General features: G+C 39.7%; 1 protein-coding gene across 2 annotated transcripts; it reads right to left on the bottom strand.

Annotated features, from left to right (window-relative positions):
* Positions 1 to 6,672: 6,672 nt before the first annotated feature.
* Positions 6,673 to 20,313, bottom strand: bbs4 (Bardet-Biedl syndrome 4). Of its 2 annotated transcripts, none has more exons than XM_085406164.1 (16): positions 20,216 to 20,313; positions 18,031 to 18,073; positions 15,016 to 15,095; positions 14,544 to 14,607; positions 14,169 to 14,280; positions 12,996 to 13,068; positions 12,575 to 12,628; positions 12,356 to 12,483; positions 11,391 to 11,445; positions 11,216 to 11,284; positions 10,878 to 11,030; positions 9,995 to 10,166; positions 9,651 to 9,720; positions 9,397 to 9,541; positions 9,108 to 9,312; positions 6,673 to 8,142 (listed from the first exon to the last, which is right to left on the bottom strand). In XM_085406164.1, the coding sequence occupies exons 1-16, from the start codon at positions 20,273 to 20,275 to the stop codon at positions 7,988 to 7,990; spliced, it is 1,638 nt and encodes a 545-aa protein (XP_085262290.1). In that variant the 5' UTR covers positions 20,276 to 20,313; the 3' UTR covers positions 6,673 to 7,987. The 2 variants fall into 2 exon arrangements, with proteins under 2 accessions (XP_085262290.1, XP_085262286.1); XM_085406160.1 differs by having other exon boundaries at positions 15,016 to 15,120; positions 20,216 to 20,274.
* Between the last annotated feature and the right edge of the window lie 1,115 nt (positions 20,314 to 21,428).

Here is a 21,428-nt window from a genome sequence, read left to right as displayed (position 1 = left end):
ATGTAGTGAAGGAGGACATGCAGAGGGTTGGTGTGACCAAGGAGGATGCTAGGGATAGGTTGAGATGGAGGCAGATGATGCACTGTGGCGACCCTTAAAGGAAGCAGCTGGAAGAAGAAGAACAAGAGGAAGACAAATATACGTCAAATAATTTGCCATGGTGTTGTATAACAAACCTTACAGTGACATGGATATATTGTGCTTTTATCAGGAGCTACGTTATGCTTTGGATTAATACACATTTGCTGCTCTATCTAGAACACCACAATCAGCCTGCCCAGTTTAAAAGGCGAGCTTCACTGATGTGTTTTTGGGCTACATGGAAGAGAAGAATAAGATATCAGGCTTTACTTGGTTGACAGACCAATGAAATGGTGGTTTGGAGTGTGTTATTGCTTCATCAGAACTGCTTGCTGGGCATCCCAGTAGCTTCAGAAAGCACCAAATCCCCACACCTTTCTCGTTTCATTCAGGAAAAAGTCACACTGCAGTGAAATGGATCATCTCTAAACCAGATTTCTTGTATTGGGGACAAACCACATTACTTTCATGTGCTGAGCTTTTTTTTTTCCAGGGCTTCAAAATCACACAAGAACCCCCACAGAGAGCTGCGTGCAAGCTGCATAATCACTGGGATACAAAGTGGGCTTAAATTTTAATGCTGTTAGTTTTACTCCTCAAAACAAGTTGAAACTTTAAAGAAAATTGATGGGTTTGTGATTGAACTCTCAGCGTCTGCAACATTTCATCAAAGCAAGTGGCGCTGCATACAAATTTGTAAATTGATCTCTGAGGAATTTCTGATTTATTACAATTCCCAAAGCAGCTTGTATTAGACAGGTGCAAAGCGTGTTTTCTAAACGAGCAGTCTCAGCTTCATTCATAAAACCTCGTAAATCAAGCAAAGTGAAAAATGATCGCAACAATCAAAGGTTCATTAGTAAATCTAATTTTTTTTTAAACAAATGAGAGATCAAGCAATCACACAAGCCTTCGGGATGTAAATTCACTATAATATATTAAAGGCTGAGCACACTTCCTCAGAAACTGATCAATCATCTTACATCCAGTCTAACAGGTCAGCTTATGAGCGACCTTAAAAATGCCAGATACTTACCTTGTTAAAGTAGGAGGAACTGTGTGACCTTCCTAAAAGCATCTTAACTTTCTAAACTGCTGCTGTCCTATTTATCCATATTATATATTCTGTATTTATATATGTGTATATATAGTATATTTCTGCTTATATGCTTACTCTCATTCCTCTTTATTGTATCTGTAACATGCAACTTCTGTCGGTGCTGTGCTACTGAATTTCCCGGAGGAACCCACCCGAGGGATTAATAAAGTTTCATCTAATCTAATCTAATCTGTCTCCAGAAACTGCAGCGATCGTCTTAATCTTCCCAGCATACTCCAACCTCTTGATTCATCGCCTGATCTGTGCATCATGATGTTTTCTTTGTAGAGCAACAACTGGCTCTCACAACCCTGATGCAACTATGTCATTTAAGTTTTTTAAGATTTGAGAAGTGATTTATGTTCAACTCTTATATTTAGTCCTTTGAGTATGATATTATTTCTCAGTGCTTCTGAGTTTGTCTTTGCTTCTAACGTTGATAGGTCGATATTTACCTACTGAGTCCAGTTTGTCCCAGTCTCAGCTCTGCGTTTTGTCCTTACTCTCTTGTCTCTGCGTTTTGCCTTCTGTCTGTGTCAAGCTCATGTGTCTTAGTCTTTGTCAGTATTAACTGTTTCCTGTTTTATTTTGGTGAGCTCTTGTATTCCTTCTACTTTCCCTTCTAATTATCTGTGATTAGTTTGAGCTCTCCTCCCACCTGCTGCCCATTCCCTCATTATCCTGTGTTTGTAGTTATTGTCTCAGTTTCCTTCTGCTCTTTGTTGTGTCATGGTTGTGTCCTCCCTTGCAATTTGTTCTTTCGGGTAATTTGTAGATTTGAGTTCCTTGGGGTTTTTTTTTTTTGAACTGCATTATATTATACTTAGTTTAAGTTCAATACTTCTTTTTTTTCTTTTTTAAACTTTGCAAGTTATTTCTGACCCCTGCCTGCCACACAGCCAGCCAACAACAGGCGTCAATCAGACACAGCATGAAAAGTAGTGAGCTGCGATGGGGGTAGGTTGCAAAGCAGCTTGCAGATATGCAGCATCTATAGGCGGGCTGAAGTGGCTTAAATACCAAAACCTATGTGAGAACTGCCAGTCACATGTGTGAAAGAGTATCAGCAGAGCAATGGAAATGAGCCGTTATCAGTTGATCTGCCAAGATTGAGGGTTAGCATGACTTTCAGTCTTGGTGGGCAAGGAAAAGAAGAGCTATTCACAGACAACAAATGGTTAAAACAAAGAGGAGCATATTGTTTATTTACGGAAATAAACCATTAAGTTTGTTCATAATGCCATTGTAAAGTCAACAGGGGAGTCCCTTGCATCCTTTCTGATAAAATATACCAACTTATTACAATAATAAATAAAGTAAATATTACAGATGGGTTTAAAGTATATAATAATTGTAGTGTTTTCTGATAATAGGACAAAATTTAAAGAAATGAAAGAAATGTGTGTAAGCGATTTAAGTGGGGTGAAAGAAAAAAAAAAAGGTAGACTATTTTTAACCGCACAGAGTAGCTGGTACTAATCTTGATACTTGAGACCTCATGAATATCTGTGAAACTGCTTAAACGTGCCAGAAAGTGGACAGGGGAGGGAGTACACCAGGAGCTGCAAGCAATATTACAATAGCTTTGCAAGGTAACAAGCTGAGGTTACAGAACTGTAGACCTAGAAAGTCATGTGAGAGTTCTGAGATACAGATAGACAGAGTTCTCAAATATCAAGTTTATACAATAAATACTACGGATACAAAGGACATAAACATTTCCCCTTCGTATTAGTCAAAGTCAGCATTGTTCTGTAGTGGAAGAATGAGAGTCCAGCCTCCCAGGTGTGAGCAGACTGACAACAAGCCAGTCAACAGCTGAGTCTGAAAACAGCTGCAGCTACCAGCCACAGTCCAAAACACTGTAAAAGTCACAAAAAAGAAACTCTGCATGCAAATACAAAAAGTGAAAATAAAGCATAATCTACATTTTTACTCCATAGCCACAACATATCATCGGAATTAAAAAAAAAAATCTGCATTTATTTAGGCCAATTATTTTAAGTTACACCCTCAACACTGCACAAGCCGAATAAAACACAATGGCAAAACGTACGATTCCCTGGAGCCAGAGAAGTTTATGTGAAACTTCCACTAGTTACTGAGACACTTCCAGAGGCCATTTGAATTGTAGACAGATGAGAATGGAAAAGCAATCTTCCACAGCTGCTCTGAAATATAACTGGAGCAGGAGCTGTAACTTACAGGCCATCAGCTGGCTTGTAAAAGTTACGACCGCAGGCACTTCAGGCATGCACGGTTTAACAAGCACCTAATGAAAAAACCTACATACAGTCTCTCACAATAATAGCTGCGCATGTAGATGCTATTCTTCCTCGTGAAAGTAAACCAAAGGAACACAAACAGATCAATGGTCACTGCTGTCAGAGTCTTCAGGGTCAAACGCTGATCCGCTTGGATTTCAGGTCGTAGCAGTGACATGTGAGGCCACATAAAGCAAAGCCGGGAGATTTTATCTGTCTTCAACTATTTGCCCTCGAGACGATGGTTATACTGGATAAGATGTCAACCGACTGAACGAAACTGAGATCATGCCAGAGCAATAACAGCACAAAGGCTTAAGACACAGAGGCGACATTTGTACCTTTCAAAATGATTCTGTGTAATAAAACAGACGTTTTTAAAAAAAGAAAATCAAAAACAGAAACTTTAGCTGTATTACTCGCATGATTTTTTTCCACACTTTTATATTACGCTCCATAAATGATTACTCTCTGGCAAAACGGTATTCTGTAAGTCTAATAACGGGCTCAGTTAGGAAGATAAATGGCAACAATAAAAGAATATTAGAATTGTTCACTTCAGTCATCAATGTGCCACATGGGAAATTTGACATGGCAGGAAAAAAAACACACATAAAAAAAATGACTTATTCATGTCTCTTATTCATCAGTTTGACAATTACTACCAAGTTCTTCCATGTTTGAGCTTGAAAACTCAATCACAGGAAGAAAAAATAAAGATCTTGCATCACTTGTCCTCAAACCTTTATCTTGTCAAATCTGAGGAAATGGAGTAAAAATAAAGACACACTATCCACATCTATAGCTATATGGAGAGATAGAGATTCAGATATCTTGTGTAGCTTACTGATCAGCTTCTGAAAGATGGAAGTGCACAGCTGCAGCAGTAAACTCAAGTTCATACAAATAAAGCACATTAGGTGGTAAAAACAGAGCTCAATATTTTGATACCAAACTGGGTCATATACTCCTCCTGTTAAAGTCTGTAAACAGTGGTCCCTTTACTGTGGAAACCAACTTCTGTACACAAATAAAACTCTAATATCTGTGTTTCCACGCGGTGATGCATGTGGTATACTGACTCAAATAACCAGAGCGGCGACTGCCAACACAATCACTTCTCTGCACTCACAGTCTCCAGTCACGGCTGCGCTACGATGAAAAACAACCACAAAGAAGAGAGACAGACAAGCAGCAACCATGTTGACCTGCCACTCGGTTCACAGCAATGTTCCGCTCTGTGCTGAGCCGGAGGAAAAAAATCCATATTTACATCCTGTCCTTGTCATCCAGTCAGACCCAGATGCAAGATCCACGACTGATCAAAAACACAAGAGGAATACGTCTTATTCTAATAATAATAATAATAAAAGAGGCTTGTGTCCCTATATGCAGACCTTCACACGGCTCTCTTTAAATATCATTACGTCCAAACAGCAACAGATTCAAAAACACATTTTTTTTGCAATCATGTTACAATTTAATCTTCTGTGTAACATGTGTGGTTAATTGAAATTTTTGTTGTTTCAAGTATTAAACAAAACAAAACAAATTTCATGTTTTCTGTCCTGAAGCTGGCAGAGACTTGTATTTGCCTGCTAACTGAAAGCGCTGAAGCTAACATGTAATCATCATGTAAACACCTATTTTTAAAGCTCTCAGAGTTTGTTGATGTAACAGAAACTCCATTTAAAGTTTTCCTCCCAAATGACTGTCAGTGACCTTAGCACAGTTCTCCAAAGAGCCTGAAAAATCATCAGCAGTGATGGGTGTGCGTTTGGGATTTTGGAGGCTGGTTGGTGGTTCTAAATGATAAATGCACGAGCGTAATTTATCTGTTTGTTTATTAGTTGGTTATTAATTAAAACAAAACAACAATGGCACATTTAAATACCCATAAATTAATAAAGACAATCCTTTGTGTTCTGTTGTCAGAGGAACATATTTTATAAATAGCTTTGTTTAATACATACAGACTGTCCCATGCATATTATAAACGATACACACTAATATATTTTCAGTTTGTGAGTGACCTTCAGTGAGCTAATTCACGAGGTCTCATCATACACCAGAGGTTTATCCCTTATTCATGAGACCCCATCGTCAGCTTAAGCCAACCTTGAAAAGTTGGTCGATATGAATCGTGAGTAAAAAAAAAAAAAAGTGCCTTTATGAGTACTCCGATTGTCTCACAGCTCATATATCTGGGACACTGGCTGCCAACAATATAACACAACTATATTTAAAAACAAACTACTCACTGTGAAACCTTCTCTGAGAAATAACTATGTTGGTAGTCCAGCCCATGATTCAAAAGCTTGTAGGACCCTCTAACAGCAATAACTCTGTCTCTCACATCACTGTAGAGGAACTTTGTCCCATTCTTCTTTACAACGTTGCTTCATTTCATTGAGGTTTGCTTATGAGATCTGGCTGGGTCATTGCAACACATTGATTCTTTCCTCTTTCAGACATTCTGTTGTAGATTTGCTTCTGTTTGGTTGACTCAATGACTGACCCTATGACAGCTGGGATAGGCTCCAGCGCCCCCCGCGACCCTGAAAAGGATAAGCGGAAGCGAATGGATGGATGGATGGCTTCCTCTGTCCAAAGGACATTATTCAACGAGTATTTTGATTTGTTCAATGCAAATCAGAAAGCAAATCAGAGCCATGCTCCCGTGCTCTTTTTAGAGAAACTAGGCTTTCTGCTGGAAACCTTTCCAAACAGGACGTAGCTGTTCAGTCTTTTAATAATTACAATTTAAAGTTTGTGACGGTGTAACATGCTAACCAAAGCCTGTGGAGTCTGAAATTTAGCTTTGGGGTTTTTCAGTTTCTTTGACGTTTGGGGTGAATTTGCTGGGTCAACCACTCATGGAAAGATTGTGGTATTGTGTTAACACACAGCTGAATGCTCCAGACCAACAATTGCCAAAACTTGTTTTTTTTAATAGAGGCGCATTTGATTAGCAACACTTGTCTGCTAATCAAATGCTGTTAATCAAATATCTTCTAATTCTAATGAAAGCAGTGAGAGTATTTCCTTTTTCACTGGACTGCACAGAGTCCTTGAAAAACTTTTTCTCACTTGACTGTAGAGCGTATGTTTCAAAGCTGTTAAACAATACTGTCCCCTGTTGGTGGTGTCTAACTGAATCACCTTGACACAACAATACAGCACATAATCTGGACTTTACAAAATAAGCGGACAGCTGTTTTATTTAAAATCTTATTTAATATTAAATACATTACTCTATAAACATAACACTTATCCACATATAAAAGCATGTATCACTATTTATACTCAAGTCCTATCAAACAAACTATATCCAGGAACAATTGAAACAGCTCCCATTCTATCCTCACATTGTAGCGGTGATTGTCACAGCATTTCCTTCACACTGACTGGATCATATCAGACAGTGAGTACAAATAAAATCCATCCTTTAACCTTATTGCTAAGCTCATCATAAATGAATACTTGCAACTTCACAGGCCCGTTATCACCATTTTGCTGAATACAGACTTTCTTTCTTGAATTCTTAAATGTACAAATATGTACAGCTAAGTTAAAAAACTGTTGGTTTACATCGGTGAGTTGTGTACTGATATTTCTGAGATGAGAGGCATAACAGTGAACACCGACCACACCCTTTTCACATGGAAATGTCGGAGCAGGACGTGAAACTTCTGTGCTGCTAAATTAAAACCAAGACTGAACTACCATGAGCTAGAAAAAGCACAAATACAGTGGCTTGGCTGCGCTCAAAGGCTACGTTCACACTGCAGGCGAAAGCGCATCAAATCCGATTTTTTTGACCCTATGTGACCCATATACGATCATGTTATGACAGTATTTTCAAATCCGATCTGAGTCACTTTCGTATGTGGTACTGAATCCGAAACATATCCGATGTTTTAGAAAGCGACTGCTGTTTGAATGGTTATGTCGCATTAAATCCATCGTTTACGTCACTGACACAAGACAGACGCCAATTATCAGCGCCAGAGAAGACATCGCGAACGCTTCCTGGCATCCAGTGTAGATGTTAGTGAAACTATTGGGAAGACAACGTGAACATGTTATTTGTACTGTATAATCTGCAGATTTTGACAGAAATCTGCAACTATTCTTTGAAGCACCGCTCCTCTAAAACAGCAATAAGGATCATTATTAGGTTATTTACATTGTTATGTAAATAACAAAATAACTTAAAGCAAAAATTGAGAAACTTAAAGTCCGAAGTCTTTATATTAAGGGCTATCAGTCAAACAATATTGTTTGCTCTGGGTCTAAACAGAGAGCGTTGTGTGTGACGTCTTCTTTTGCGCACGCGGGCCGCTTTGAGCGTTCACACTAGAGAGCGTTTACTGTCAAATTTTATTTGCAGACAAAAAAAATCAGATTTGATCAAAAAATCGGAATTGAGCATCAAGACCTGCAGTGTGAACGTAGCCAAAGAGGCTTAATTGTCCTCCATTACAAATAGGTGACCTCAAAGATGACACAAGTAGTGTAAGACTGTAGCCACCAAGAGAATTCATTCCTGCACCTTCGATTTCATTTTGGAGGTTCTGGGTTTAGGGTTGTCTGACTCTGCGGGCTCTGGGGATCCCGGAGGATCAGAAGGTGGGCTGGGGGCTTCCAGTACATCATCTTCTGGCTCTCCTGCATTGGAAGGTCCTCCGGACACCCCTGGAAAAGACAAACAGAATTCATGCAGGTTTGCTTCGCTACAAGCTTATCAGAAATCTTTTACTTTCTGATGAGACGCGTGGGGTTCATTAATGCTGAGCTCTGCAGCATTAGCTGGGAATAGTGATTGGTCCCAGGCTGTAAATGTCTATATTATGTCACATGCTACGGGACAATTTAATTAATTCTCTGTGCAGATAGTACCAGATGTTTCTAAATCCAGCTGTAAAGTACATACACATTCAGGTTGGTTGGTTGTCAAACAATGGCTGGTAATTGCTGGTTGTTAGGGGCTAAATAGATGCCAGAGCTGTGGAATTATGTAAAATGCCAATGTCACTGAAGATGTATCTATTGTTCTGGTGATATTTGTTAACAGCTACACATGAGTGGGAGAAAACACAGGCCATTGGCTCCAGTGAAGAAAAGCACTATTATCCACTTACCTTTGAGAGCTGTAAGCCTCTGCAATCACTGCACAGTAGCCTTGAATTCATAAGCTTACCCGTGTGTCATTTTTCCACACTATTGATTCTCTTTTGTTCCAAAGAATAGAACACACAGCATACAGGCAATAGGTTGACGTCGTTTTTCCCCCACATATTCCATTTTGCCTTACCCTGTATATTCAATCTGCTACAGCAGTGAAGGCACGAGCCTTTGAATATACAGGGAAGTGATATTTTCAAGTTTTCCTTTTGAATGAAAAAAAGAACTTTGGTTTGATGCAGAGAGGTGGAAGCTGCAAATCACACACTCTGCCGGCGTTACACTGGACTCCTTGGAAGTCATTTTGAGTTTGCGTTCAGAACAAATGTAAGCGAGAGATTCAGTTTGACTTTGATGTTTCAGGTTCTTAACAAACGTCCCCTTCTTCTTTGATCAAAACGGCACAGGAGAGGCTTCACCGTGGAGGCGGATCATGAAATATTGCTTTAAACAAGACCATAACTGGTCGTGTGTACCTGTTGACAGCTGAATGTTTTTGCTGTAGCTTGCGGCTGAAGACATGGCCTGACCCAGGACTTGGTTAGTACCGAGGGGAGCACCGGGGGTTTTGGTGGCTGCTGCAGAATTTGGTTTTGATTTGGAGTCCTTGCCTGGTTTAGTCCACACCAGCGCTTCTGTCACCTGTAGAGCAGTTCCCATTTTCTGAGCCATGTCCATTAGCTGTTAGGGATTAAAATGTGTTGCGTTGGAACAAAGAATGACCACTAACTTCAGAGACATCATTGATATCAGGATCTACAGTACCTCAGGATCAAATTCAAAGTTGCTACTGCTGTCTCGGAGTATGTTGACTTTCCTTTCCATATCCTGGTATTGATCCAGAGCTCCCTTCTTGTCTCCATGATTATAGAGGAAGATTGCAAAGTTCAGGTTAACCAGGGGGTTGGATCTGTGGAAAATTGATCACCAAGAAGAGGAAAAAAAAAAAATCAATGATCTGATACAGTTTTAAATTCAGATCAATGGAAGTTTCAAGGTGTTACTGAGGACAGGCTCACTCATCCAGAGTCACAGCTTGCTCGTAAGATCTGGTGGCGTTCTCATAATCCTCCAAATTGGTCAGAGCAACTAAAGATGTGACAGGAAATTTTTTGTCACATACAAGCCCTTTTCAATTTTCAAATCAAATGTAAATGTGGTCAAGCTGCTGAATAGATTTAATGAAAATACTAATACATTTATAACCCCCCCCCCCCCCCCCCCCCCCCCCCAAAAATCCTTTAAGCAGCGACATTTTCAGTAAAGTGCTATTTAAAAAGCTATCCCTGTTTTTGCCGTCATAGATTTCCTCTTCAGGCAGAATTAAATCATGAAGGATTTGTCTGTCTCACTCGCTCCGTACCTGCCAGCAACATGTAGAGCTCCCCCATTCGTGGATTCAGATTGATAGCTGCACTGAGGAAGTGGAAGGCAGAGGCATACTGCTGCATGGTGAGGTGTACCAGACCAAGGTTGTACAACACTTTCCAGTCAAAAGGAGACAAGTAGTGGGCCCGCTTCAGGCAGCTGATGGCCTGTGGGAGACGTGAAGTTAGGAGAGAGAAATTGTCAGGACCTTTAGGTGAGTATCTTAATAATATATGAAGTAGAACAAACAGGAACATCAGATTCAGGAACATATGTAGAAGTTTCCTGAAGAGGGAATTGTGCCAGATCCTCTGAAGGTTTTAGCCAAAGAAAAACCACCAGAATTGTAATGAAGTTGTGTTTTACAGAGTTTGGGGGGGTTTGATTTCATTTTCTCAAGATTAATGAAGATTACAGAAAATGTAGAGTTTGTATTGTACTCAGTCATCCCCACAACGTGTTGGTTTCTAAACTAGAAAAAAAAAGAATTGAATGAAGTTGCTTTTAAAATTAAGATATGTTTACATTATATATATGTATATGTATAACATATATCTGAACACCTAGCAGATACATACAGTAAAGGCAACGTATGTGCTGCGCCCCTTCGCTGCATGCCTTCCCCCTCCTCTCTCTCTCCCCACTTTCCTGTCTATCTACGCTGTCTCTATCAAATAAAAGATAGGATAAACACTGTACTGTATACACAAAGGGCTCCTTCAGAAACAGCAGAATTAAGTGGCTGGGCTGTGATTAAAGGCACGAGCCATGGCTGGTGTGGAAATAACACCGAGTAGGCTTTTTGTGTGTGTTGCCTTTTGGCAGTTTTCTCATCCAAACTGGATGAAAACAAGCAGGAAAAAAAAAACATTACTCACAGCTACATATTTCTTTTTCCCAAAGAAGCACATGCCAATGTTGTTCCACAGAGGGGGACTCTCCGGCACAGCACATGCTGCCACCCTGTACTTGTTCATAGCCACATCAAAGTCACCATGGGTCTGCATCATGCTGCCTGCAGCCAGGATGGCCTAGGAATAAAAACAATGATTAAAGAGATATTAGAGGAAGATGTAGCCTTGATGAAAGATGAAAGTCAGGCCGTAACATCTGACAGGGAATGAACTGATTTAAAAGGAACCTGGTGCACTGTCCTTAAGGAGGTGAGTAACAAAATAAGCTTCTGCCTAATTGTAATGTGTAAGTACCCACATACCTTATAATTGTTGGGGTCAAAGGTGAGGGCATTCCCAAGATGTTCAAATGCTTTCTGGTATTTCCCGAGCTCAAACAAAGAGAAGATTGCTGTCATTCCTTTTTTGCTGTGCTCATCATTTATGGGCATATCATTTCATCAAATCATTTAAAAAAAGAAAAAGAAATCTGCTTACCTGCAAAAACAGCAGGCCCAGTGTTGTGAGGAGTTCAGTGTTTTCTGGAGAAAATCTGAAAAAGAGATGAGCCAAAAGAATAATGTCAGTTAACCTATGCCAGCAATCATATTCAATGCATGTGCTTGTTCTTGAGCAAACATACAGCAGCTGATATCTAGGGAATCTCGTGATTATTCAATCAGCCTTTGATTCGGTATAATTGTGGAGTATTAATTATGACCTGTGGGGGGACGATGGGGCTCAAAGAAAAACGGTAGAGAAGAGGCAGGTTGGCATTAAAATAAGAATCACAGTGGTAAGTCTCATTAAAAGCGACACCAGTATTGGGGCACTTGATTAATTCATTTACCCCCAACAGGAGGCAGCCATAATGAGCTCTATTATAGACACAAATGTCATTTCCTTATTTACACCATGGCCTAATGTTTAAATATTCAACATGCGAGGAGAAGTGGAAATGAACTGCATTTATACTGAACCCAGAGTTAAAAATGTGGCAAAGCTTTAAGTGTTGAATAAAATGATTTCTGGAGACAGAAAAGCCATAAAAATAAAAACCAAGATGAAACAACTTAAAGTATGCGAGAACCTTCTGAACCAATGTTTGAAGGCGGTATGTTTGAACTTCTCCACAGGAATCTAAAGAAAATTGTTTGACTTTGTTGTCATAAACAATTCCTTAATGAGAACATCATTAATATTTTCAGGCCCAAACCCCCACATTTCTCTTTTTGCTGTCAAGCAATGTTGGTATCGTGCTGTGAGTGCTGGTGTTCTCATTAATATTTTTGGGAGATTTTAGTGGGACAGCCCCCATTAGACTCTTTAAGTTGGGTTTTTGAGAAATGTATCAGCTCTAATGGACTGCTGTACATGTCAAGAATGTTTCAATGTATAGTACATACAGAGTAATGCCTAACAACATCTAGCATGAATGGCTAACATTATATATATGCACTTACTCCACCGCTTTCTTGTACACCTCTATGGCCTTGTCTGTTTCTCCAGCCAGCAGGTGAACCTTCCCGAGCATCATGAAGGTTTTGTCGTGCTTGTTTATCTTGAGAGCTATCTTTAGATGCTCCTCAGCCTGAGAGAGACAGAAGATCAAAATGATCAAATCCCTGTGGAACAACTACAATTTGTCCTGCTATAGTGTTGGTAAACTCAGCTGTACTCACATATTTGAAGTCTTTGATGAAGAAATAGCACAATCCCAGATTATGACTGATCTCCTGGGGTGAGAAAATGTCAGATTTTACATGGATCATTTTTGCATTGCACGGGTTGAGCTGAATTTAATTTCCAAATGTAAAAGTTTTATAGGCCAACAGTTCTGCAGTAGCATTAGAGAAGGAAGTGGGAGTGATTAATGGTAGCACAACTTTGATAGCCCCCTAGTAAAACAGCCCTGGACGAATTTGGATGTGCAACCACAGAGCTGATTGTGATAAATTGTTGCAAGTGTGAGAAGAAAAGGTTCAGTCAAGGTAATTCCCACTCTAAATGTTGGCAGAATTTGTCAGTGCTATAATCTCTGCAAAAAAAAAACAAAAAACCTTAAAGACAAAGTAGGAATTAAGAGTGTTTGCTTTCTACTACCCAGTCGTTCTCGTTGAGCCTTGCAGCTTCATGATAGAATTCAATAGCTGCTTTGTGCTTTCCCAGAAGAAATCTGAAGAAACAATAAACAACAATAATCCATAAGAGACGATAACCCATTTTAATTACTGCTTTCAGAATAACTATTATTACAACATTAAAAAACAAACCATTCAATGAAGCTGTATTCATTTTTCTTTACAAAGGGAGGCATTACGGGTCAAGAGGATAAAACTTTACTATAAGCCCCAAACTTTCCCATTGGATTACTGATAACAGAGACAACATCTTTATAACATAACGTTAATGAAACTGTGTGTTCATATAAACTCACCTGACACTTTATTAGGAATGCCTGTTAAACTAGTCATAAATACAAACATCACATGGCAACAGCTAAATGCATTTCAGCACATAGACATGGTCAAAATGACCTGATTAAATCAAACTGAGCATCAGGATGGGGAAGAAAGGTGATTTAAGTGACTTTGATATTAGAACAATGGAAAACTGTTGCTTGGTTTGCTGAGTCTCAATTTCTGTTGCAACATTCAGTAGGGTCAGAATTGGTATAAACAACATGTAAACATGGGTCTTGCCTTGTATGAATGGTTCAGGCTGCTGGTGGTTTAACAGTGTGTGGGATATTTTCATGATCCCTTTTGGGCTCTTTAGTATAAACTAAGCACCATTTAAATGAGAGCATTGTTGAGTATTGTTGCTGACCATGACCATCCCTTTGTGACCACAGGGTGCTATGTTCTGATGGCTGCTGTCAGCAGACTAACAAACCATACAAACTTCAAATAATGTCAAACTGGTTTGTTAAACATGACTATGCGCTTAAATTGTACTCAGATGGTTTCCACAGTCACCATATTTTAATCCAATAGAGCATCTCTGGGATGTGGTGGTAGATTTCCATCATGAATGTGCCGCAGTCTGCAGTAACCATGTGATGTTATCATGTCAATACGGACCAAAATCTTAAAGCTGACCAATGCATTAAAAAACAGTTTTTTCTCCAGTGTTTCCCCTTAAGCGGTGAAGGTTCTGGCTCTAAGCGGCCTGCAGTGTGACTGTTATCACTGTATATTTCTCCCCTGTGTCTGTCTTGTTAGCTAATGGAGAGGCACTGATGCGCTCATAGAGGCTTCAGTGCAGAAGACTCACAGTGATCGGGCCACTTGCTTAAGATTGTCTGCGCTGTTGGGATTTAAGATGGCACAGCTCTGAAACAGCTCCAGGGACTGCTGGATCTTGCCCTCAAGACGCAAGATTAGTGCTGCACAAAGAAATAAAGACACACACAAAATAAAAGGATCTTCATCTGCTTGAGGAATTAAAAGAAAAAAAAAAAACGCATTAAAAAAAAATCAAAGACACAGCATGAGGTCCAAAGAGCAGTTTTTGGGGAAACGAAATCATGTACTTATGCAGCTCTGGTGTTGACTACCACAGAGGTTTTACTTGATGTAGCTGTTAAAAAAATATCTTACACATTAAAAGCGGAAAAAGGGAATGGCTGCTACAAAAATGATGGCTCACCTTGAACATATATAGCATATTCACACATCCCATTAGTCTCCTGCAGTTGGTCTTTGATGATAACCTAAAAAGGCGCAGAGTGGAAAGACAATTTCGAAATCCATCCAGTACTCAGATGATACAGAGGAATATTACACCCTGTTCTGTACATCTGTAGAACAGAGTAAGCGGAAGGGATGTATGTCATTATCGCCTCACACAAATTAGATATGCAAAGAAAACGCGTGCAGGAGTAGTCCAGTAATATATCTAACAAGTACTATTCAGAGACTTTATTAAGTGTGAAGCAGTTTCAATGCAGTGAATGAATCAGGCCTTAGACAAAGCCGCGTGCATGTCGGGAACTCAATATCTTCATCATGTATATCTTCAGTGAGGTCAGAGTGGGTCTTTCAGTCAATCACACTCAGCACAGTCACAGGTCAATGACAGACTACGCCGCAAACAGAGCTGAGGAATGAAGGCACTTTACCTTACAGGTATCGTAGTCCTTGAGGATATAGTGCTGGTGGATTAACCAGTTCCTTCTCTCCACAATAGGAAGCTCTGGAGCTGGGTGGAGGAACACCATAAAAATCTAAATATTACAAATGAATAAGGATTTTGGGAAAAAAAACAAGAACTTTTGAGCATGTTATTGTGCAGATGATGTCTTATTTGGCTGATAGCTCAATGATTAATCCTTAAAGAGCCCTCCTTTTGCAGTCATTAGTAAGTCTCTGATCTGACAGTTAACACAGATGTAACACTGCAACCTAAATCCACAGGCTAAATTTAAGTCAAGTCACCGAGTAGGCATGCTGCAAATCTTAGCTCGTTAGCAGTTTTTTTTTCTTCTTATGAACAGATGGCTCAGCCTATTAAGAGTAATGTCTATTAGAACTATTTTTAATGTATGCCATCTTTTCTAATTTGACAGCTGAATAAATAATCCTGAAAGCAGCCTCCCCATGCAGTTGCTAGTAAGTCTTTGATGTGACAGTTAACATAGATGTTAACACTTCAACCAGAAACCCCAGGCTAAACTGTAATCAATTCACCAGCCAGTCTGTAAATGTCACCTTGTAAGCAAGTTTTGCGTTACAAACACTGCTTTTTTCCCCCTCCTCTCCCCCCGTGTCTCTCATTTAATGTCTCGACAGGTTGAGATATTCTCCCTGTTGCCAGGGCAACAATGTCTCTCGCAAGCCAGGTGCTTGTGACAGAAGAGCGAGGGTATAGAGACAGAGTCAAAGAGGGAGGCTGAAGGAATGAGCAGAACAATGTAAAGCCAGCTTTAGAAAGGGTTAGGTAACCTCGAGAACCGAACTACAACGCCTCCAAGTCCTCTTCCCAGTGGAGTACAACATTTCATTTTACAAGGAAGCACACATAATGCCAATTCAAGCGAGTCTGATTCTGGTAATCCTGTTATCTTGCACCTACTACCTTCCTCTGAGGCTAAAAATAGGATTGAAGGCATTGTGAAATACAGTGCTAGGCTTTACCATTGACACTGGTGGGGGGGTGGGTATCGTTAACGAACTCCGAGTGTTAAAAAAAAAAAAAATACAGTGTGAATTACACCAAAGCTCCCCTCTGTTTTATCTTTCAGCGCCTCAAGAAGAGCTTCGCTGATCTGCTGCTAGAACTTGAGCCCATTCCAGATACTACACAGAAATCCACTCCATCGCCGACTGTGAAACGGCACGGGCTCCACACGTTTGCCACGTCAAGACTGGGAATGGCCCTATTTGTAGGGACCCTAATCCGCTTTCTCCCTGCTGAGACAGCAATAATATTCTTGTCTCTGGGTTTCAGCTGTGGTCCTGCGGTGCACTATGGTCCACATACATAAAGCAAGGCAGAATTTGGAGAGGAGTGATGGGATACATGGGCAACGTGTATTCCTACAACTACTGTATGAGAGAAGGATAGAAAGAAGCACAGAAGAACAGCCCAGCACGAGGTCTCCTAAATATAGTAATGTGAAAAACTTCATTGCAAAGAGAGAGTTTTCTCATTGTTATATTTGATCTGGATGAAGCTAAGGCAGCTTTGCCCTCAGTGTGTTTCAACCATCTGTTAAAAGGGGATAAGAGCAGAGGAGAGGCATGCTGAGATCAAAAGACACATGGGGAGAACGTAATGAAAAATATGATGAATATTATTTTTGGAAGTTCAATCACACACACAAAAAAACCCTCCAAAAAAGCCTTCATCTTGTCAAGTCATTTAGTCTCACATCGAGATGCTGACACCTTTTTTCCCCCTTTATCGGGAATGTGCCAGAAATGACTGTCAGTATCCTAAAAAAAATAAGGCAGACTGCTACATCCGAGTCAAGAAACTCACACTGGATTTTATTAAAATCTAACATACTGTACTATTTTTTTTTAAATTTACTTTAGATCTTTCCATTGCACAGCACCTGTCAGGTATTAACACTAAGAATGCACAAACAGCAGTGCTCAAAATCTAACATAATATACTCTGCATACTACTCTGCATAGCAAAGGTAAATTTGTGTATGCCTTAAATAACCATAATTACATTTCACATTGGTAAGTGCGGAATGAATGTGACTTATGGACACAATTAAGGTTTATGTCACGTTGCTTGATTATGTCAAATCTTTAAATGTCTACATTGCAAAATGGATGGGTCCTTGCATGTGACTGTTTTCATCCAGTTGTGATCAAGTGCCAAAAATCGGCTGATATACACTTTAACACGCTTTGCATTTGGAAAACTTTTTAAAGAACTATTTTTGCGTATACAGTCTGTATGAGGCATAATGAAGTCACAATTCCCTGTAGATAAAGCTGTGAAGTTCATGCACCCAGCTGCCACTTTATTTTTAACTCAGCAGCGGCTTTAAAACAGTGCATCTCAATTTTAAAGTTCCTCTGCATTCAGGTTGTTATCAAGTCTGCTCCCATTGGTGTATGTGTATTAGCCTCCTAAAATCCAATCTTTACTTTCTTTCTTTCTTTTTTTTAGTTAGAACAGAGGTGTGTCTCATATTAAGTACAATCCAGGAAAGGGTTTGCATGCCAAATAAAAATTATCATTACCACATCATAGCATGTACTCAACTGCTTCCACCGAGGTGCAATTCTCAGTAGCTCTGAATATTATTATTATTATTATTACAAAGCACTATAAAACAAAGAAAAGACAAAATATCTGTGGGCAGAAATATAAACTATTTAATGGCACATTAGGCTTCAATAATGATGACAAAACATCCTCTGATTACCAGACATTTTCTACACAGAGAAATATCTGGAAAATGGCTCAGCAGCATAATGCCTGTTCCTTACAGAGAAAACAAACAGAAGGGTGAGGGTGACCTCTGCAGGCCGTTCACTTCCAAAACCTTTAGTTTCAGTTATCAACACTTAACCAACTTTTAGAAATGAATTTCAAAAAAATGAATGTCACACAACAACATGAAAATAATTCAATTAATTTCAGAACATGACCTGCAGTGCTTTCACTGTACCTTTAGGCGCCCGACGTTTCTTGGGTTCAGTAGCAACAGGGAGCTGAAATATGTGACAAACAAGACAAGCAGAAAAATAAATAACAGCAAACAGGAGTCTGAAAGTCAAGTGAAAAACAAAAGTTTCCTCAGGATTCTATGCAGGCCTTTGAAAACCTACATCATCCTTACTTCTTCTATACGAATTAAGAATGTCAGTAGCCGCCAGCCAATCAGATGTACTTAATTAACTCATCATTGGCAAGTGTGAGCACCTCTATCAAAGATGATGTTTTCTTTTAGTTTGCTGGTTTGGAGTAAACAGGTGTGTTTTAACACAATGCAACAACCTTCCCAAGGCGTCCCTTCAAAATCACCCCAAGGTCAGATGTTTACTGCTCAGAGAAAATGCAGGAAAAAAATTCCAAGCACTACATCTCAGACTCTAAAGGCCTCAGTTAGCATGTTTCAATTTAAAGTTCATGAGAGCACAATTAGAAAAAACAGTTATGGCTTTTCTGGTAGGACTGTCAGGAGAAAGCCTGGCATCACAGCTTAGGTTTGAACCAAACTCCAAGAGTTCTGAAAAATGTCCATTGGACAGATGAGATCAAAGTACAGATCTTTGGTCATGATGCACAGCGCTGTGTATGGTAAAGATCAACACAGCATATCAGCACAAACACCTCATACCAATACCATGGGTGTGTTTTGTAGCCAGAGGGCCTGAGCACCATGTTATTGACTCGATCATGAACTCTCCTGCATAAAAAAGTGCAAGAGAATGGCTGAAAAAGAAAACAATCAAGGTGTTGCAATTGTCCAGTTAAAGTCCACACCAAAACCTGACTGAAATGCTGTTCCAGGACCTTAAGAGAACTGTGCATAAACAAATGCTCACAAACCTTAATGAACTGAAGCAACTTTGTGAAGATAAAGTCATGCAGAAAAGTATTACTAATAATTATTACAAGTTATTGCTTTTACATGGTACATCTACAGGCTATTGAATCATGGGGTGTACTTGGTTTCTCAGAGCACTGCACAGAGTCCTGCAAAAACACATGACTGTTCACATGACTGTGTGGTACACAGTAAAATAATCCTCGGGCAGCCCTCACCAAAATACAGAAAATCCTGTCCACTCAAAAACTGAAAGAAGGCTGTGTGGGAATGTGGGCCAACAAGCTGAATGACATGTGTGTTTACTTAATGAACAGAGAGAGAGAAAACACTCTTTCCCAATCAAACAGCAGAAGCATGCAGATCTGTAGGGTTGGATAGACTTGGTGACCAAACACTGCCTATTTGTCATCAATTCAGTTTATAACTTCTATGGACAGAATTTCTAGGCATAACCAAAACATACTGGAGAGATTATGTCTCTCAACTACTCTCTCTTCTCAGTGTTCCTCCAGAAGAGCTGGAGGAGGTGAATGGGGAGAGGGTTGTTTGGGGGTCTGTGCCAGCATGCTGCCACCACATCCCGAATAACCATCAAATGAAAGGATGAATGGAATGATATATTACATTAATGCATTTTATTCAAATTGTTGAGATGTACCGGTAAAATTTTGCAATGTAACGTGCTCCTGTGTATGTTCTGTTCAGTGACTGCAACAACAGTAACATTTGCTATCTTCACAATGTGCAGGTAGATGCACGCATGCGCAGTTCTTCTCGCATCACATATTTTTCTTCCCATATTTGACCTCACTTGTGGATTGTTTTGGATGTGGTTGCTGATGCTTAGCAGTTTATTGATATTCTCTACATGTCATTACACGCTGAAAGTTATTATGCCACAGCGATAATATAACTGGGATTGGTCGTAAGGCGGTTAATGAAAAGCTGCTTGATAACGTTTTCTACGTTATCGTATATTAAGGGTGGGCTAAAGCTTCCCAAACAGTCCACAGCAATCCTGCCATTCTGCCACAGCTACAGCTGTCAGCGTTAAGGTTTAAATTTGCCCTTGAGTGAGTGAGATTAGTCTCGCAAGTTGCCGTTAGCTGCAGCTTAATCAACTTAGCGCAGACTTAGAATAGGCTAGCCACCTAGCTAACTAACGTTCAAGTAAGCGTTATAGAAAGCGTGTGGTAAAACCTGGCGTCGGGCTTTCTCGCGAAGTGTCACACTTTCATTATATTTCGAGTCAAGTTTGTGTTTATTCAAGAAAAGGAGGAGCAGCTCGCATCGCACTCACCGTTGCGGTTGTTTCCGCGTCCGCCATCTTGGGATGATCAACATTAGAAGCTGTTGCCATGGATACGTCAATGGCGCGCAGACACGTAGCTGGTTGGATTTGTGCTCTCGGATTAAAGAAAAAAAACCCTTTATTTACAAAAAAGGGTTTAAAAACCATTTTTCGTCTTTCATAGTTTTCACTCGATAAGATTCTGTGTATTCTTAATAAATAATTACACCACATGATTCAATAGCTTGTAAAATCACTTTTAGCAGCAAGAACTTAAACTAATAATTTTCTGTATGGCTTTATCAGTCTTTTAAATCATTGCAGAGGAATTTTGGCCCACTCTTCTTTACATCGTTTATTTAGTTCATTGAGGTTTGCAGATATGTGTTTATGCACAGCTCTCTCGAGGGCCCAGAACAGCATTTCAGTCAGGTTGAGGTCTGGACTTTGACCGGGCCATTGCAATCTTTTCTTTTCATAGAATTGATGCTGTGCTTGGGATCTGTGTCCTGTTGTGTATCGTCACTTTTATAGACTATTTCAGTATACACAGGAGTTCATGGTTAACTTAGTGATTGCAAGCTGCCCAGATCCCATAGCTGCAAAACAAGCCCAAATCATCACCCTCAAAACGTCTCCGTTTTTTTTCTCCATAATAAAAGATCAGCTGATGTTAGTAACAGACCCTTTAAATCCTGTAAGTTGGGCTGAAGTTCAGCAGAGGAAAGGGGTCAGCGTGTACACTGACTATACACATGTTCTCACACCTTTCTATCAGAACCACGTTTAAATATTTAGGCAATTTGAGCTATAGTAGCTCGCCTGTTGGATCGGACCACACAGCACAGCCCATAACCCTGTCGCTGGTTCACCCCTGTTCCATCCTTGGACCACTTTTGATAGATAATAATACACTTCTAAGAAGACCACTTCCAAGACTTCAATTCAGAATTTTATAGACAGTACAGTTTATTGAATGTTAAGATTGAGAATCAATTTCCAATGCATACCCCAGCAGTAAATATGTTTAAATAAGTCACCAATATTTACATAATCTTAACACATTTTGATCACAAGAAAACTTCACCAGTTGTTCCACAGGCTACAGATAAAACAGGGCATTAAAAGTCTTGAACGTGAATGGTCACACAAAGATTTGTATGTTACTTCTGTTTAAAGGCACTGAGGTACAAACATCAGATTGGGAGTATACAGTGTTTAT

Source organism: Rhamphochromis longiceps, linkage group LG1 (genome assembly GCF_057381845.1).
Source record: "Rhamphochromis longiceps isolate RC_006_pf linkage group LG1, R_longiceps_female_GT1.1, whole genome shotgun sequence".
In the NCBI taxonomy this organism is placed as follows: Eukaryota; Metazoa; Chordata; class Actinopteri; order Cichliformes; family Cichlidae; genus Rhamphochromis; species Rhamphochromis longiceps.
The sequence above is the reverse complement of the archived record's forward strand: the minus strand, read 5'-3'. Positions and strand labels throughout refer to the sequence as shown.

What these genes read in the sequence shown, in the direction of transcription:
- bbs4 (XM_085406160.1), bottom strand. Translation starts at nt 20,259, where the DNA reads ATGTTGATCATCCCAAGATGGCGGACGCGGAAACAACCGCAACG. An exon ending in GTGTACAAGAAAGCGGTGGA is followed by an intron (nt 11,446 to 12,355) that starts GTAAGTGCATAT and finishes TCTCTTTTTCAG; the next exon opens with ATTTTCTCCAGAAAACACTG. An exon ending in TTGACCCCAACAATTATAAG is followed by an intron (nt 11,031 to 11,215) that starts GTATGTGGGTAC and finishes TTTTATTCCTAG; the next exon opens with GCCATCCTGGCTGCAGGCAG.